The sequence below is a fragment of the Oncorhynchus kisutch genome, linkage group LG8 (assembly GCF_002021735.2).
Source record: "Oncorhynchus kisutch isolate 150728-3 linkage group LG8, Okis_V2, whole genome shotgun sequence".
NCBI lineage: Eukaryota > Metazoa > Chordata > Actinopteri > Salmoniformes > Salmonidae > Oncorhynchus > Oncorhynchus kisutch.
In genome coordinates, this window is record NC_034181.2 from 63,633,100 (window position 1) to 63,648,099 (window position 15,000).

The 15,000-nt window shown below is 40.1% G+C and overlaps 2 protein-coding genes across 5 annotated transcripts in view; one reads left to right on the forward strand and one right to left on the reverse strand.

The window, feature by feature from the left end:
- LOC109895436 (CD276 antigen) overlaps positions 1-7,700 on the reverse strand; it is a 92,297-nt gene extending 84,597 nt beyond the window's left edge. Inside the window, exon 1 of the mRNA XM_020489108.2 lies at positions 7,440-7,700. The gene's annotated coding sequence lies outside the window, so the exon portion shown is untranslated. The remainder of the gene's footprint in view (positions 1-7,439) is intronic.
- The window catches only part of LOC109895434 (ubiquitin-like protein 7), a 26,227-nt gene extending 11,766 nt beyond the window's left edge, over positions 1-14,461 (forward strand). Inside the window, exons 1-11 of one of the 4 annotated variants that reach the window (XM_020489105.2) lie at positions 8,492-8,765; positions 9,086-9,260; positions 9,349-9,468; positions 9,597-9,679; positions 11,459-11,543; positions 11,643-11,700; positions 11,824-11,957; positions 12,202-12,251; positions 12,334-12,510; positions 12,623-12,733; positions 13,047-14,461. In XM_020489105.2, coding sequence (XP_020344694.1) covers positions 8,658-8,765; positions 9,086-9,260; positions 9,349-9,468; positions 9,597-9,679; positions 11,459-11,543; positions 11,643-11,700; positions 11,824-11,957; positions 12,202-12,251; positions 12,334-12,510; positions 12,623-12,733; positions 13,047-13,187 — 1,242 coding nt within the window. In that variant the 5' untranslated portion in view covers positions 8,492-8,657 and the 3' untranslated portion in view covers positions 13,188-14,461. Of the gene's footprint in view, positions 1-8,491; positions 8,847-9,079; positions 9,261-9,348; positions 9,469-9,596; positions 9,680-11,458; positions 11,544-11,642; positions 11,701-11,823; positions 11,958-12,201; positions 12,252-12,333; positions 12,511-12,622; positions 12,734-13,046 lie in introns of those variants that run through there. The other 3 variants (XM_020489104.2, XM_031830819.1, XM_020489106.2) reach the window with 3 other exon arrangements.
- Positions 14,462-15,000: the final 539 nt, after the last annotated feature.

Sequence of the window (15,000 nt, forward strand, 5' to 3'; positions counted from 1 at the left end):
TGACCAATAGAATAGGTCAACTTTTCTACTATGAGGATAGTAGGTTAACATATGCTCATAGGTAAGCGCATCCATAAGGCTGGGGGAAGCTTTCCCTAAGTAAATTGAATTAAATTGTCAAAATTATATAGGCTAATTAGCCTACTCCTGTCTATACATAAATAAATAAAGTCATTCAAAATTGGTAACTAAAGCATGATTTCGCCACAGAAGATCATTAGCTTCCCCTAGCCGTAAATAAGTTGTAGATTACTTTTAAATCGCATTGCCTACAGTCAGAAGGAAAGGCAGCACAGTTTGGAATGCAAATGGCTATTGCTGTAAAGAGAACACAATGAAAATACTCTAATTTGTATTTTCATAATTTGTATTTTCACTACTTAATAAACTCTTAAGGATTGGACCATTTTAAAAAATCACCTAAAGTGACACACCCAAATCGAACTGCCTGTAGCTCAGGACCTGAAGCAAAGATATGCATATTCTTGATACCATTTGAAAGGAAACACTTTGAAGTTTGTGGAAATGTAAAATTATTGTTGGAGAATATAACACATTAGATCTGGTAAAAGATAATACAAACACAAAAACATGTGGTGTCTTTTTTCATGTATCATCTTTGAAATGCAAGAGAAAGGCCATCATACAATATTGCAGTTTAGGTGCAATGTACATTTTGGCCACTAGTTTGCAGCAGTGTGTGTGCAAAGTTTCAGATTGATCCAGTGAAGCATTGCAATAGTCTGTCCAAATGTGCCGAATTGATACATTGTCAAGTACATAACTATAGAGAACATACAATATGGTAATACAAAATGTAAGTTTACACACTCCCAGGAATGTCATACATGATGGATCATTAGCTTATACACTAACTTTCACACATCTACATGGCCAGGCGGTCCATAGACAGCAGGTGTTCAAACTGTAGAACCCAGTTCCAACATTTGAATATAAAACTTATAAAACATCAAATTTTATCAAACAAAACTATGCTACATTTTATCTCTGGGACCCTCAGGATGACAAATCAGAGCAAGATTACTGAATGTAAGTGCATTATTTCCCTTTGAGGTGAACGTATCAAACCATTTGCCTTGATAACATTTTTTTTTGTGGTTGTGCACTCTCCTCAAACAATAGCATGGTGTTTTTTCACTGTAATAGCTACTGCAAATTGGACAGTGCAGTTACATTAACAAGAATTTGAGCTCTCTGCCCATATAAGACATGCCTATGTCCTGGGAAATGTTCTTGTTACTTACAACATCATGCTAATCCCATTAACGTATGTTAGCTCAACTGTCCCTGTATAGGGACACCGATCCCATAGTTAACATTTTGTTTTTGGACATGAATTTCCACCTCCAGTTTAGATGGACATCACATTCTATTTGTGTTTCCCATTCTCATTGGCCCATTATATGGACAACATCACTTTTATTGTTTGTCAGCAAAGTAGGCTACCCTGTAATTTGTTTTATTACAGAAGATTCTGCTAATGTCTCCAGTCATATACTTTAAAGTGTAGAAGAAATGCATAAAATGTGTGTTTGCAAAGAAAGAAGAAACATATCTGATATAGCCTATAGGCCACGCCTCTACCCTATACACGCTCAGCCATGATTGACTGGCCTTCTTTGCAAACAGTGATTGAGTAATATTATTAGCCTAAATTATGACTATCCAATCTACTCATTACATTTCGAACATAAGTTTGCATGGAATGAATGGAATGCGTTATTATAAAGGTGCATTTTTACGGTGAAAATTGGTTTCCCCAAACTTGAAACTCATGCGCCGTCTATGCATAGGCTTGTGATTTGGCGGTTCGTTACTCGTGTTGTTGGCTGAGAAAAAGTACACGTGGACAGTTATTCTAACATCTTCAAAGTGTAAGAAGGACACACGTCATTGCATCCTCGACTTGCATGTTCCGTTAAGATTAAATTCCGTAATCTAAATGTGATTTCTGTCATTCTGAGCACCGTGGGTGGACGCCCTAATCAGGTTACGCACCCAATGCATATGGGTCAGGTAAATGTCTCAAATGTCCAGTAAATTCAAATGCTGCAGGTCAAATGTCCAGCGCCACGTTTTCATAACGGAAACCCTGGATTGTGTGTGTGTACACTACCCATGACCCACATAAAAATGGGTAAGGAAAATGAGAATAAACACTATAAAATTACAGCAGGGACACAACAATCATGTGAATATAAACATTTTGGGGATACTGTACATAGAGGGGAGGGGTAGACACTCACCAACTAGTGAAATGCTCCTATATAACCCCTGAAAGTACATGCAATATTACAATAAAATACTAAAACTATCCAGTATACTATAATAGTACAGACTTCACAGACTGGATGATACAGATTATGATAAAAATAATACTGTCTACAAGAATACTGTCTACAATTTAATTATGTGTATAGTTATTCTATTGCATGTTGTGCCAGGAAAACAGAGATCTTGTCACGGTTGTGTGTAGATATGGACCAAGTTCTATATATTTGAGTTCTATATGTTTATTATAAAGTGAAACTTACAAAAAACAAAAGGAAACAAATTACGAACCGTAACATAAGAGGTGTACAGACACTAACTCCAAACACAAAATTCAATATCCCACAAACACAAGTGGGAACAAACACTACTTAAATATGATCCCCAATTAGAGACAACGATTACCAGCTGCCTCTAAATGGGAATCTTACAAATCACCAACATAGAAAATTAAACCTAGAACCCCACATAGAAATAATAAACTAGAACACCCACCAGTCACACCTTGACCTACTCCATCATAGAAAATAAAGGCTTTCTATGGTCAGGATGTAACAGATCTGTTTCCGCTCTGTTACTGTACTCCTCATTTCCCTTTGGCATACAGTATATCCTGTACTGTATTCTCCCTCAACACTCATGTCCTCTCCTGTCCACTATTCTCTCTCCTTCCCTTCCTGAATCCTAACACAGCTAGCATACCCTGCTGACGACCCCCAGAGAGAGAGAGGCTGTGAGGGGAGGATAAGGACTATAATGGGTAATGCCAACTGGGGTCAACATGACGGCATAGTATCAGGTGGCTTGTGGGTAGGCTAGGCAGGCTACAACATAAGCAGACAGCACAAAAGGGAGTGGTACACTAAGAGGTATGGTTAACGCAGTCTTCAGCTATGGTGACCAGATTGGTCTGTTCACAGAAATGAAAAGTAGAAGCCTCTGACACTCACTTCGGTTTGTACTGCTATTAACAACATTACTGAGATAGAACACAACAAATCCCCACCAAATACTCAATCATAACCAACGTAAACATAGCCTAGTTCTTACAGTTAGAGAGATAAATGTGTTTGTAATAAATTAATTACAAAGTTTCCAACTATCCAGGTTTGTGCATTGCCAAATGTTCTGAGTCACATCAACACGGCTATCTATGGTCATCAGCTTCCTTCCTTGGCTTAGATGAAAACCTATGATGAAAGACTTTCCATGAAGTCTCCAGATGAGCTCAGCAAAAAGAAAGGGTGTGGGAAGAATGGTAACTTCCACACAAAGCTACTTCCATAATAGGACTGTTCCCTGGACCCTGGCTGTCTGTCAGTCTATCTGTCTGTCTCCCTCTGGTCTGGACAGCTGTCCAGCAGGCAGCAGCAGCCAGCCTGCCCATAATTCATTTAGCATGCCAGGACTAGGGACTAGGGAGCTTGCGATCTAGAAATATTTGTCCTGCTCACTGGCTTCAAGTTATTCATGGCAAGGCTGATGCATTGTATGTGGCATAACATACCCACATGGCATGCATAGAAAACATTACAACATAGACAGATGACATACCTAATAGTTCTTCATAATCACAAGTCAGATTTCCTGACAGATTGTTAAGTTCCTGTTTAATTCAGTTTCACATAGCTCAGCCAATTTGAACTCAGATATTATTGAGTATGACTGGTACGCAGTGCGAAAGCCACTGTCTGTCGAGGCTGTCTGTGTCCCTTGTGGACAGACAGGACAGCAGGAAGCATTCCTATTTTTTTATATTGAATTACTCAATGTTATTTCCCTTCCCCCTGTCTACCTTCTCCACCAGGACTGGTAAATCCCCTTTTTCCTCTCTCCCTGCACTACCCAGATTCTTTTGGTCAGCTTAATGTCAGAGGTCAGATCAAACTCATTTGACCACACCTGCAGACTTAGACAGGCATAAGGCAGGATTATTTCAACACACTAACGAGTACAAAAAAGCAGATCCATTTACATTTGTTGTGGATTTATAGGTTGTGGTATCACGTACACAAATGGTATTACCTAAATGTAAGGTGTTTGCTGGAAAAGTCGGATATTGCTAATGCTTTTCCCTCCATTTTAAGTATGAAGTATTTATCTTGTCTTTCCCCAACGTTGGTTATAATTTCCTCTCTAGCCAGTTTAGTATCAAAGACTATTGTATCCCTCCAGGATGTTGTACCTGCCAAGAAAGCCCAGCTGCTCTGCTCTGACAATCATATGATAGTCATCATCAGACCAGTGGTTCTGAAGCCCAGTCCTCCAATGCAGTTTGGAGCTCAGAATAATAACATAAACAGCAGCTGACACCATGAAACTAACTCTACCCTCAAGGAGAAATAAAAAGCAATGCCTTATATAGAAGTTGAGACATTGAGATATGGGTAAAGATATTATAATTGCATTGTAACCCTCTGTAAAACAACAATGACATTACATCGGCTTGTTGAATTCACTTTTATTTTATAAAACCGAGTCTAAAGTTATAAATAGCTCTCTAAGGTCTGCAATGACTGACATGATAAGAGGAAAACTGCTGACTGAGGAGTAAGTTGAAAGCCGGACTAAGTTCGTTAAAAAGGCGCGCCCCACAGTTTAAGAACCTCTGTTCTAGAAGACCTTATCATATTTTACACCCAGGTTGTTTGCCCTATGTTGCCCTGGGCCTGAAAATTTTTCCACTCCCATCTCTGTGATGGGGTAATACTACTGTGTGTTCCAAGTTCCAATCACAGCGGTCCCAACAAATAGGAGACCACCCACTGTGCACAGATGTCAATTCAATGTCTATTCCACATTGGTTCAAAACAATTTCATTGAAATGACGTGGAAACAAAGTTGATTCAACCTGTGTCTGCCCAGTTTCCAGTCTTTTGTCTAAAAACAAGACAATCATGTTATTATCAAGCTTTACAGACTATAATTAAGATTTGAGCAGTGGATGCTCCTCAGAGGTGGAGGGGAGGTCCATCCTATTCAGTGAATGTCAGATAAATAAAAATAGTGAAACATTTAAAAAAATATATGTTTTAGATAAAACTATACTAAATATATTCAAGTTACCAAATAACTGATTAGAACACACTGTTTTGCAATGAAGGTCTACAATAGCCTCAACAGCAGCACTCTCAGGGGTAGCGCCATGGTGTAGCAGGAGGACAGCTATTTTCGTCCTACTCTAGGTACATTGACTTCATTACAAAACCTAGGAGGCTTAAGGTTCTCAACACCTTCCATAGATTTACACAGTAATTATGGCAACTTGTGGAGGATGTCCTACAACCTATCAGAGCTCTTGCAGCATAAACTGACATGTTGTCTACTCAATCAAAGGATCAGAGAATAAATCTATTACTGAAAGCATAAGCTACCGCTAGCTAGCACTGCAGTGCAAAAAAAATGTGGTGAGTAGTTGACTCAAAGAGAGAGATAAAGACAATAGTGGAACAATTTTGAACAAATACATTTCTTCAAAAATTAAGGAGACGCATCAGAGAGAAAGTGAGAGACGGAAGCAAACAGAACGAAATGGGGATAAACCTACCTGAATTTGTCCAATAAAAACTGTTGTTTGCAACTGTTTGGACTAATAGTTACACCCTAGATCAGCTAGATGCAGGCAAGAGTGTGGAAGGCGGTATTGAACGTGTCACTGGCACCTTGATTACTCTAATTTGTCTCTCGACCTGTGCACCTATGTTATAAACTTTCATTCATAGGCTAGGTTGTAGCAACCTCACAATGGGTATAGGGAAAATTTGAGTATGACCTCTCTTTGGTAGGGGGCAGTATTTTGACAACCGGATGAAAAGCTTGCCCAAAGTAAACTGCCTGTTACTCAGGCCCAGAAGCTAGCATATGCATATAGATTTGGATAGAAAACAGTCTAAAGTTTCTAAAACTGCTGAAATAATGTCTATGAGTATAACAGAACTGATTTGGCAGGCGAATCAATGAGGACAAACCATCCAGGGGAAACAAATTGAGGTCATAGGATTTTCCAATGGTTTTCTATGGGATACCCTTATTATTAGGAACCTGGTTGCAGTTCCTATGGCTTCCACTAGATGTCAACAGTCTTTAGAAATTGGTTGATGTTTTTCTTTTGAGAAATGAAGAAGTAGTCCTATTCATTGTAAGTGTCACTCCAGGTAGACTCTACTGTTTTGGTGAGCGTGAACTGGAACGTTCTCCACGTTGTTTTTATCCGGTATTAGAAACAGTTTATTCCATCTTAAATTTTATAGATTATTTTAGGGTACCTGAGGTTTTAGGGTACCTGAGGTTGGATTAGGAACGTTGTTTGAAATGTTTGGACCAAGTTTACAGGTAAGATGCTTTTAGATACTTTGTAGGCATGTTTGGGTGAGTTGAAACCGGTGTATTTCTGAATCAAATGCGCCAAATAAATTAACATTTTTGGGGGGACATAAAGAAGAACATTATCGAACAACAGGCCCATTTGTGATGTTTCTGGGACATCTAGGAGTGCCAACAGAAGATCTTCAAAGGTAAGGCATTAATTATATCGCTATTTCTGACTTTTGTGTCGCACCTGCCTGGTTGAAAAATTGTTTTCATGTGTTTGTATGTGGGACGCTATCCTCAGATAATCGCATGGTGTGCTTTCGACCGCAAAGCCTTTTTGAAATCTTACACAGCCGCTGGATTAACAAGAAGTTAAGCTTTATTTTGATGTATAACACATATATTTTCAAGAATGTTAAATATTTGAATTGAGTATTTTTGAATTTCGTGCTCTGCAATTTAACCGGATGTTGGCCAGGTAGGAAGCTGGGGGGGCTTTGGTAAAATGTGATAAACAAAAACCACCATTGGGACATTAACTTATTGAGACTTACATCGAAGTTACTTAACAGTGTATTTATTGTTAATGAGTTTCTTAAACGAGTCTATTGTCTTTTGTTCGAATAAGATGCAGTAGTAGCCGTATATCCAATCATGCGGCGTTTCTGCTCCATTTACTCCAGCTGTTGCTTACATCTGCAAGCATAACGAAATGTTCGTGGCTCATTCTCAAAATTCTCAGAAAATCGAAACGACGCGTTATTACATGGTTACTACACCACGTTTCATATAATTTTCTTTGACGAATGTAAATAAAAAATGATGTAAAAACTTACCATGTTTGGGGAACGCAACTTATGAATCACCAACCATCCAGCGTCAGTGATTTGTTACACAAAATCGCATATGATGTTATTCGGTTGAGTTTTGTATACCCTCTTTGGGATTTCCTGACAAAATAAGCGCTAATAGTGTTCCCTTGAACACTTTTGACTTGACAACGTAATAGTTCGGCTACAGGAATTGAAAAACCTTACATTCAGCAGGATTCATTCGATTCTAAGAAACCACTCCCATACGGTGCTTTGTCCAGTATGATGTCACGCGTACGAGAAAAGTGTTTGCCCCCCGACCCCCACCGCTGGGTATGTTAACCCTTTATTTTGTGATTTAATCTTTATTTAACCCTTTATGTTGAAGGCAAGCATACAGTATATTAAACACATGTGGTGCTTATCAATTTACTTATTCTATCATGTTTTGTACATCTCAAATTCGTCATACACAACTTTATAATTTGGAATATACTAAGGCTAATAATAATATGTGTAATATACCTTGATTACACATTTCTGTCTGATGAAGGGTCATATGCTTTGATGAAAATAACATACTGGATAGGCAATGGTGTTGTATGAACTAGATGCCATTGTTGAACTGGACGTTTGCAATAAATGCCATTAAAACAAAGAGAGTTGGTTTTACACTTACACTGCTATGTGACCAATACAATTTGATTTGATATGATTTTGATTTGATGGGCTCTGCTGAACTCAGCTGTGTGAGAAATAATCCTGTATCCAAATAATGAACCCTTCTGCACCTAAATCCTGTCTGACTCCTGATGCTTCGCACCCCCCTGACAAGACATTGGAGTCCAGTACCTTACAAATGGTTATTTTCGTTTTCAATATCACATGTAATTGTTAGTTCCTAATAACAACAAGGAACATTTTAATTTCAAATTATGTTTTGATAAAAGTCGTTCAGTTTTTTATACGTTCAGTTTTTTTGTTTAATCTTGGGGGCAAAATGACTCCAGCTGGTAATAATAATGTAAAATATGTTGGTAGTTTGAGGGTTAAAATAATTTGATGATACACAGAAAAGTTGGAAAGTAGTCTCTGCGGCCCAATAACTGACCAAATATGCAACAAGGGGTGACGAGTATCTTGAAATTGCTGTAGAAAAGGTAATTTGGTTAGAATTGCTACATCTACATCTACGTTGCAGTTGTTACATTTTGCTTCAGCAAGGACCGTGATAGCAAATAAATGATACATTATTACCATAATGTATATTCCATTACTTCCGCCTTGGTCAGCGTGATTGTGGACCACGTGACTAAACACGGACTAAACATCGTTTCAACAAAGCAAATCGTGAGTCTGCAGTACAATTTTTCATTGAGTTTCATGTGTCATTGGTGGATTTAATGCGTTTTAGTTGCTGCCATACAAACGGTATTTTTGAAAACGTCATCTTAACGGTCTTTACTTGCTAAAAATGTTAATGCCTAATGTTAGTGGCATTATAGCTAGCCTGCTAGCTTAGTGGATAATAGCTAACGGTAACGTTAGCTGTGCATATCAGAAGATTAAACATCTAACGTTACTTTTCCAAACTTTAGCTAGTTTTAGATTCGTGAATGTGGTGCTGTTGCCAATGTAGATTGTCGTAACTTGTGCCTGTCTAGCAACAGCTTATGATGTCGGGGTGGCACCTGTCATTGAAGCTGGTGGATCAGCCCAAATCCACCTTCCACTTCCCTGAGACTATGCCTGGAGACGTGTCTCCCGGCGGGTACCGAGTCTCTACTCTGAAACAACTCGTTTCGGCACAGCTCCCGGATTCCCTACCGGACCCCGAACTCATAGGTTTGCATTACATAAGTGAACAACTCACATGTTAGCTAACTTACTTACGATTTGTGTCTGATGTTTTTTTATTTATTTAATATGTCAGAGCTGGTACACTGTGGTCGCAAGTTGAAGGATGACCTGACTTTAGACTCCTGTGGGATCCAGCCTGGATCCACCCTGCACATCCTCAAAAGGACCTGGCCTGAACCAGACGTCAATCCAGGTGGGTTTTGACAGACCAACTCTAACCCTCTTAGAAGCGCCATGTCACTAGACATTTTCATGTATAAGGTTACTTCTACAAAGAACCATAGTCATTTATCTCTCCTGTCTTTCTCCCTTTGTCTGTAGAGCCAGTGAACAGGACGACTGCAGCCAGGGAGTTCCGTGTGCTGCAGGCAGCCCTCCACTCCAACTCCACCTACAGAGACTCGGTAATAACATTGTTATGGTGTTGAGAATGAACATGTAGAAGGATGTCTTTATCAGAAATCCTATTAAATCAGTTACAGTGGGGTCCAAAATGATTGACAACCTTGATAAAGATTAGCAATAAGGAATGTATAAAATACACTGAACAAAAATATGAACACAACATGTAAAGTGTTGGTCCCGTGTTTCATGAGCTGAAATAAAAGAGCCCAGAAATGTTCCATATGCACAAAAAGCTTATTCCTCTCAAATTTTGTGCACACATTTGTTTACATCCCTGTTAGTGAGCATTTCTCCTTTGCCAAGATAATCTGTCCTCCTGACAGGGGTGGCATATTAAGAAGCTGATTAAACAGCATGATCATAACACAGGTGCACCTTGTGCGGTGGACAGTAAAAGCCCACTCTAAAATGTGCAGTTTTGTCACAATCCCACAGATGTCTCAAGTTTTGAGGGAGCATGCAATTGGCATACTGACTGCAGGTATGTCCACCAGAACTGCTGCTATAGAATTTAATGTTGATTTCTCTACCATCAACCTCCTCAATGTCTTTTTAGAGAATTTGGCAGTATGTCCAACTGGCCTCACAAACGCAGACCATGTGTATGGCGTAGTGTGGGCAGGCAGTTTGTCAACATTGTGAACAGAGGGCCCCATGGTGGCGTTGGGTTATGCTATGGGCAGGCATTCGCTACGGACAACAAACACAATTGCATTTTATCGATGGCAATTTGAATGCACAGAGATACCGTGATGAGATCCTGAGGCCCATTGTCGTGCCAATTATGGTGGTCACACCAGATACTGACTGGTTTTCTGAGCCAAGCCCCAACCTTTTTTTAAGGTATCTGAGTCCGACATAAACATATCTTTATTCCCACTCATATGAAATCCATAGATTAGAGCCCAATGAGTTTATTTCAATTGACTGATTTCCTTATGTGAACTGTAACTCAGTAAAATCTTTGAAATTGTTGCGTGTTGGGTTTATATTTTTGTTCAGTAGAAATAATTCAAATACTGAGCTATATTTTATGCTCAAAGAATAGGAAAGTTATATTATTTTATACTTATACAATTGGTCAAAGAAAGATACTTTGTTTAATTAGTAGTACTACTCAAAAAGTTAGTGGTGAAAAATTGACACCCCTAAAAATGATTATAAATGAAGTAGTCAAAGGTGTAGTATTTGGTTCCATATTCCTCGCTCACAATGACTACATCAAGCTTGTAACTATACAAACGTGTTGGATGCATTTGCAGTTTGTTTTGGTTGTGTTTCAGATTATTTTGTGCCCAATTGAAATGAATGGTAAATAATGTATTGTCATTGTGGAGTAACTTTTTAGTTGTAAATATGAATAGAATATGTTTCTAAACACTTGTACATTAATGTGAATTATACCAGGATTACTGATAATCCTTAATGAATTGTGAATAATTATGAGTGACAAAGGTACATAGTGTCAAAGATCCTACCTCCAAAACATGCTAACCTCTCACCATTACCAATAACAGGGGAGGTTAGCATGTCTTGGGGGTAAGATCTTTGACTCTGTAAATCTGTCATCATTATTCATGACTGTTACTTGTTAAATAAAAATATATTTATCTGGGCAATTGTTTTAGTATAAAACAATTATAATTTCCCAATTTTTATTTAGCATACACTAGCTCAGTATTTTAATGATTTATCTTATACAGCCATTATTGCTCTTCTTTATCAAGGGTGTCAATCATTTCGAACCCAACTGTATATAACTTAATTTGCTTCCCCAGGTGTTTAAGATGCTGACTAATAAGGAGTCTCTAGATCAGATCATTGTGGCCACGCCAGGGCTGAGATCTGACCCGGTAGCGCTAGGCAAGTACTGATTAGCCCTGCCCGTTATGATTTAACATCATCCTAACCATGTCACCAAGGAGGTTATCTCTTACAATGCTTTGCTCCTGAATCTTGCAGGAGTGCTCCAAGACAAAGATCTATTTGTGCAATTCACAGACCCTAACATGCTGGATGTGTAAGTGTTATTGTTCCATATACTGTAGAATGACTTTGTCATGCCATGTTGTGAATGAGTAACTATACTGTGGATTTGTAACATTAGGGATAATACAAAAGTATTAAACGTTTTGCCTTGTAGGTTGATCAGTTCTCACCCAGCCCTGGTCAATGCCATCATCCTGGTCCTCCACTCAGTGGCTGGCAGCATGCCTGCTCAGTCCAGCGCCGGCTCCTCCCGCAACGTCTCCTCCAGCTCCTACAGTGACATGCCAGGTGAGCATCACACTGGTGGAAACTACAGGGTGGTGTTCAATAGGTTAGACTGTAGAAAAATGGTTTGTAACGGAAAACAAAAATATGTTCTTATTGGACAAGGTTCAGGTAGCACCTCCCTGTTTCATTATTTTTCAAAACGTTTAGTCCCTACTGAACACGACCAAGTGATGGCCACATCGGTCTGTCACTCACCATCACTAAGACTGGAACATGTATGACGTTTGCGTTGTCTTGTCTGCAGGAGGGTTTATGTTTGAGGGCATGTCTGATGACGATGAAGATTTCCAATCGGTGAGTCAATCTAGCTGGATTGAGATTTAAAATGTAAATATAGATGGAGTATAGCTAACATCATTGCTATGTGTGTAACTAGGGCAATCAGGCAGGACCATCCAACCGAACCGGGGGCCCAGCAGGAATGCGGCCAGTGTCCCTTGGCCATAGTGGAGCTACAGGCCCTCGACCCATAACACAGAGTGAGCTGGCCACTGCCCTGGCCCTGGCCAGTACTCCTGAGAGCAGTGCTGTTACTCCCACTGCAGGGGCTCAGGTAAAGAATGTCCCATCATCCTCCCTCAACACACAAACGCACTCCTCTACCAGTGACACAGAGCAGACACTTGCCCTTCTAACTGCGTGCCCTTTGTTCTGTGTTGCGGCAGGACACCTCATCTGGAGTGCCTCCCACGCCAGCAGGGACTCCTGTCAGCAATGACCTTTTCAGCCAGGCACTGCAGCACGCTCTGCAGGCCTCCAGCATGTCCTCTCTGCAGGTCAGTCTCTTCTCCTCTCTACTCTCTCATTCTCTCCTTTCCCTCTCCTCCTTTCCTCTCACTCTCTCCTCTCAATGTGCTACATGAGCCACGAGGACAGACCAGATCCACATGTCTCGACCTTTTAAAGGACAACACTGTGGATAGAAGCTGTGCTCTTAATCATACTGCCTGGAGCAATGGCACTCGCTGCGTTTCTATTTGGTCTCTCTCTAGCTGGAGTAATGACGGCCTAAGCTTCAATGCCTCTGACTGTGTGTTTTGGTCTGTTTGCCAGTAGTTTTAAGGGTAGCTTTGTTCTACTGTCTTATAGGGGCGTTGGCAGTCCCAGCTGCAGCAGCTGAGAGACATGGGGATCCAGGATGAGGAGCTGATGTTACGGGCGCTCCAGGCTACAGAGGGGGACATCCAGTCAGCTCTGGAGCTCATCTTCGCTGGAGGGCCAGGACTCTGAGCCAAGCCAGGGCCCTGAGAGAGGAGAGAGAGGAGAGAGAGGAGAGTGCACAGACCCAAGCTGGTGGCTCTGGTCATTCTGCCATTGGGCTGTGATATGGACACTTATATGGACACAATGTTTCAGACATGAAGACCTCATTACTACTCCTCTACCCTTTCATACACAGCCTAAATTGAACAACGTTTAAATGAGTCAGTCAGATTCAGGGGTAGATAAGGTACATGTTTATCTTTATTACAAGTCAAAAACAATAAATGTTTTTCCGGCCATTTAAAAGAGGTTTGTTGCTATCCCCTGAAGGCTTTAAACTCATCGCTGTGTGAATATATACATAATGACAGAGGGCTGTGTTCTACCAGAAATCTTCATTTTGTTTCAGACACTAGCATTGACTCAGATCTGCTATAAAATATGCCTTGGAAGAAAGCAGTGTTGAGATTACCCCTAGAGTCTAATTGTGATTCATACAGTTGTACACTAGGTGGCAATGTCTAACCTCTTACCATAGTCCCTTTGCGATTCCATTCAATAGAGAAATCAGGAGTAGAAATTTGACAAATATGGCTAGCTGATGTTTGAACTGATTCTGAAACTGGTTCAGTTGGGCTGCCAGATCAATAAACACATACATAATGTAATAGTTGTTTGAGAGTAAATGTAAATACCAGTATTAGACTATTTTTGTGGTTTGATAAAAATATAGGCTCATCCAACATGTATGAGATTTATTACATTTTTACTCTTTTAACAGCTGACATTATGCAAACATTGTACTGCAGAAGGATAACCTTGTATCCATTCTAAGTACCATCCATTCAGATGTTATTGTGTCTGAGCTGAACACGGTCGCTACGAGCAAATGGCTTTTCTCAATATTCAAATGGCTTGCTCTTTAAACAACCAGACCCATTTTGTGTGCTGCTTTGTCTCATTGTCTCCCATTGGGGTGCTGTGGAAGAAGAGGACAAATTGTGTGCCCCCCTCACCCTACCATTCTCAATCTTCAGTAATTGCCCTGCTTAGTTTTATAAGTGCGTCTTGTTGAATGGGGCCTTTCATGAGCACAGCACCCAAACAGTGCTTTGTGTCTTTCTGTCCCCATTACCATTTTATATGCAGGCCGTGCACACCTGCAGGCAATTTCCCTGTGAATATCTCTTACAGAGTTTCAACGTGAGGTCTCTCGCTGGACTCTTCAGAACTTATTCAATTGGTTAATACAACGTTTGATTGCCTTTCAAGCTAATTTAAATAAATAATGATGCACCATAGCAATTGACTTACTGTAGGCTTATTAGACAATATATTGGTCTTCTTTGTTTGATAGATCACGTTAAAAGCATTGCAGCAATGGTAGAGGTATTGTGGTTATTGAATAGGAATGGTTTATTCTGCTGGTCGTTGCCATGTCAGACCTATCCTCTTAACTGCAGCATCACATCCTCAAACCTCCAACAATATACTGTCACAACATCCAGGGAAGTTGCCATGGAGACTCATTTATCTGATTCAGATGGGGATATGTAATCACATTGCACATCTTCACATGTTTAGGTTACACACATTCTTTATTTTCTCCACCCGGAGGACAACGCAAAGACGATGCAACGTTTTCCTTGTCTGCCCCCTGACATCAAAATGGAGGTGAAAGAAGGTGCTGTCCAGACAGATTTGTTCAGTCACACTATACACCTGTGGCTGTATAGTGACTTCTCTCTCCCTTCTGTCCATGCAGACAGGCTTGTGTGGGACCTGGGGGGGATGAGGGTGAAAATAGGGTGTTATTTGTGGATGAAGGCATTGTCTTGGC